The sequence below is a fragment of the Equus przewalskii genome, unplaced genomic scaffold (genome assembly GCF_037783145.1).
Source record: "Equus przewalskii isolate Varuska unplaced genomic scaffold, EquPr2 contig_6335, whole genome shotgun sequence".
Classification (NCBI taxonomy): domain Eukaryota; kingdom Metazoa; phylum Chordata; class Mammalia; order Perissodactyla; family Equidae; genus Equus; species Equus przewalskii.
In genome coordinates this window covers 435,427-439,521 of record NW_027227860.1, presented here as the reverse complement: position 1 = coordinate 439,521, position 4,095 = coordinate 435,427, and the positions used below count along the sequence as shown (strand labels likewise).

Genomic DNA, 4,095 nt, shown 5'->3' with positions numbered 1-4,095 from the left:
TTACTAGTAAAACACTCCTACTCTAATCCAGCTCCATTTGGCTAAGACTTGGCAAGACTCTCAGTTAAGGATTTGGTTAGGGAAAATTCCCAAGTGACCACAGAATCTAGGAAAGGGAGGTTTCCTTTGAAGCAACAATAAACAAGGATTCACAGAAGAGTGTTTTCATTGCTGGCTAAGTATTAAGAAGAAGGAGAATCAGAACTCATTCCAGGATTAAAAAGTGAAATTTTTTTTCCAACATAAAGATAATTCCTGACTTTTATTAACAGTTCCAAAGGTAGATCTGATCCTTTTTACCTCTTATAAACTCCTCAGTAGCTTCTGGATTCCCTGCTTGATCTCCTTGGTTCTCACACCATAAACAATGGGGTTCAGAGCTGGGGGGATGAGGTGGTGCAGGATGTTGAGCAGGATGGGGACATCTGGCGGAATTCTCTTCCTGGCCAGGTTAGTGATGACCAGAACCAGTAGGACTGTGCTGAAGAAGAGGATAAGGATGAAATGGGAACCACATGTGCTCAGGGCCTTGGCCACAGCACCCTCAGCCTTGATCCTTAGCACAGCTTTCAGGATAAAAGAGTAGGAGAGAACAATAAGGATGAGGTCAGAGCCCAGTAGAGTCCAGCCTGCCACAAACTGGTAGAGCTGATTGAAGGTGATGTCATCACAGGAGAGTTTGGACACAGACAGGTTAGTGCAGATGCAGTTCTTGATGATGTTCTCTGCACAGTATCTGAGTCTGGCAGAAAGAATCGGAACAGGGAGAGAAAAGAGGGCATTCCGGGCCACAATGAATATGGCAGCCTTAGCCACAAATTGATCAGATATGATGGATGGATATCGTAATGGGTGGCAGATGGCCACATAGCGATCATAGGCCATGACCATGAATGTGCAGGACTCCATGGTCAAAAAACTGTTCATGATGAACATCTGGAGGAAGCAGACTGAGAAGCTGATGGACCTGAGGTCAAACCAGAAAATGGCTAGGACCTTGGGGATGACAGTGAGGCAGAGCACCATGTCCAGGAGAGAGAGGAGGCTGAGCAGGTAGTACATGGGCTCGTGCAGAGAGGCCTCCAGCCAGATGGTGATTAGGAGGATGATGTTGGCCCCCATGGCCAGGAGGAAGAGGAGACTGAGGGGCAGGGACAGCCAGTGCTGCCAACTCTGGTAGTTAGGGAAGCAGATGAGGAGAAATTCGGAGACTGGAGCAGTAGAGTAGTTGTTGGGTGAAGCCATGTAATGTATTTTGATCACACTGGAAATAGAGAGTCCCTTAAAATGTAGGACAGAATATAACAAAACAGAAAATATGTGTTCTAGGTAGTAGAACTTAGATTTTCATTGGGGCTCTTAACCTGTCCCAATCAAGTTTTTAAATCACCATCATCCTCATCATCATAATCATCAATCCTCACTGACATTTAACTGAATATTTGTCACGTGGTGGCACTAAGCTGAATGCTTTACTATAATTATCTCATGTCATCCTTTTAAAAACAACTTATGAATAATTAATATTGTTATAATAATTTCACAGATAAAAAAGTAAAGTTAAAAGGGAGTAGGATAATTTGATCAAAACTAGAGGGTGGCTCTAGAGTCTCTGCTTTCAGTCAATACAGAAAATTTAGACTCACAAGCACAATGACTTAAATAAGCCGTTCTTTTACTCAGAGGGTAGAACAGATAGCTATACAGAGAGTTCTGTTTAGCTGTCTCCATGGTTAGTCCTAGAAAAGTCCAGGCCCGTATTCCATGCAATTGGACAGGGACTGACTTCACGATTCCTTATTTTCACTCTTCAATAAATAATTGGATTAGAGGTAGCACAGCCCTTCCTGCTCTAGTCTCTGGGTGAGTCCTTAAGAGGGTCCTCTGAATTGTCCTGTATCTCTGAAACTGCACCAAGCACCTACCTGCTCCTTGAACAGCGATCTCCTAGTGATTGTCTCCTTTATGCCAAGAGCTATTCCTGGTTAGGAAGGACAGGAAGAAATGGATCAGACACACATTTCAAAATGAAAATCAGTAAGAATTACATGTAGGGGAAGAGTAAAGAAAAACATTTGAGGATTCATTATCCAATCATTGCCCAAACATGTACTTACTGCTCACTCTTGGGCAAGGTGATATGTAACTAACTGAAGAAAGATGAATAAAACAGGGTCTTGAATCCTAAGTTACAGCGTTAGAGATGACTTTTTGTTTTGGGGTGACAAAACGAATGAAATCTCTACCGAGAAATTAGAAAAGGGAATGGGAAAAAAGGAGGGGCTTTTGAGAAGAAGATGAATGCATATTTGAAGTGTCATGCAGGAAATGTTTGCAAAATATCCAGGTAGCAATCATTCAAAATATAACATGCCTGGAACTCAGCAGGAAATTCAAGTCTGCAAATGAAGATGTATTCGTTGTTATTTGAAGAAAAAAATAAGTAAGGTAAAGATGTATTATCATATAAATTATTGGAGAACACCTGAAAATGATTTAAAATCTAAAACTTTGATAAGAATTTTCAAGGGTTTTGGTTGTGAAAAATTTAGGAGAAAAAGGAAATGTTTGATGGAACAAGGTTCCAGAAAGGATAGGAGGTGATTGATTCATTAGTATGACGTAGAACTTCTTTTTGTAGCTCTCCCACTCCTCTAGTCACACAAAAATTCTATATTGGAAAAAAAACTGAGTAAGTACTATCTGCATAATAAAACTGTAGGCCTTGTATTAGACAGTTTGGTAATGAGATAAAACAAAAGAAAAATATAAGTTCGATCTCCTACAAAAACAAAACGAAAAGTAGCCATCCCCGACTACAGCACTGTTTCCACATTTCAAGGTGAGAGCAAATGTCCAGTTGCCTAGAAAAGAAATATCTTTCCCTCTGAAGCAGAAGCAAATTATCTGTGTTCACAGATACTTTAGGTCGTGAGTGAAAAGGTCTTTTTGTTCTGTTTTGCACAACATATTGTTACTTTCCGGATAGCCTACCCTTTAGAAAAATGAACATTCTCTTTTTTTGTTTTGCTTCTTAACAGGAATCGGTCTTGCTATTAAAAATATGGCAGCCAATGTTCTTGAGTAGCATCCTGGAAATGAGTTCTTTCTGTTCCCTTTTTAACAATGGCCGCAAATTACAGTTTTTCTACTTCATGCCATCCACCACACGTGTTTTACCCTATTAACCTCCCAAGAATTTGGTTTTCCATACTCAGTGAGGGAAAACATGTTCGTAAATTGAGATGTTTGATATATCCAGAGCTCCCAGATTAGGTCCTCAATAGAAGCTCTGTTGGAAGCTCAGATAACCACACCTTGTCTCAGGCCAATCCCTCTTTTTACTGTCTCACTTTCTACCTTGAGCTAATTAAATCATTTTCTTTTGTATTAATTTCACAACTTAGTGAAGGAATTCTAGTGGGGATGTTTCTTTTGTTGAGTACCATCGTTTTTCCTTCACTGTTAAAGAAAGAGCACAGTGGCCAAGTACTAAGAAGGGTGACAGTAATGGCTGTCTCTGTCAAAGAAGCAGGAAAGAGCCAGAGAATCACAGCGGGATGAGAGAGGGAGCCCAGGAGACATATAATCAGTATAGTTGGGATTACTGATGCTGCTCCTCTGTCCCATCTGACAAGTCTCCTCCAGGAGAGTAATGTGCGTATGAGAAAGGATCAGACTCCAGGTGCCAGAGAAGGTACTGAAGGTGTTGATTTGGTCCAGGACTTTCACTTTGAATATCCTGAACTTTCCAAATAAAGATTATACAGTATATACCACACACACACACACTCTACCCATTGTGGGGCTTTAAGACAAACCAAGGATTCAGGAGTTAAAACTGGGATGGGGACAATTATGTGTCAGCTCTGTACTGTACTTCCATATGTAATTCAGAAAATACCCCTCAGTGTGAATCAGAGAAGTAATAAGAAGAGAAAACTCATTCATGTTTTCTGAAAAGGCTTTTCATTTCCAATAACCTCAAGTTCTGGATACTCAGAGTGACTTGCTCTATTTGAACAAGTGAGAAAACTGTCAGTGCCTTCTCAGTGCCTGGTGTTAATGTTTCACACACTAGTGTATAGCATGGAT

The 4,095-nt window shown here is 40.6% G+C and overlaps 1 protein-coding gene across 1 annotated transcript; it reads right to left on the bottom strand.

Annotated features, from left to right (window-relative positions):
• Positions 1–303: 303 nt before the first annotated feature.
• LOC103555740 (olfactory receptor 56A4) lies at positions 304–1,245 on the bottom strand. The gene has a single exon (XM_008527494.2). The coding sequence runs from the start codon at positions 1,243–1,245 to the stop codon at positions 304–306; it is 942 nt and encodes a 313-aa protein (XP_008525716.2).
• Between the last annotated feature and the right edge of the window lie 2,850 nt (positions 1,246–4,095).

Bases quoted from the DNA above. Each gene is read 5' to 3' on its own strand.
- LOC103555740 (XM_008527494.2), bottom strand. From the start codon at position 1,245: ATGGCTTCACCCAACAACTACTCTACTGCTCCAGTCTCCGAATTTCTC.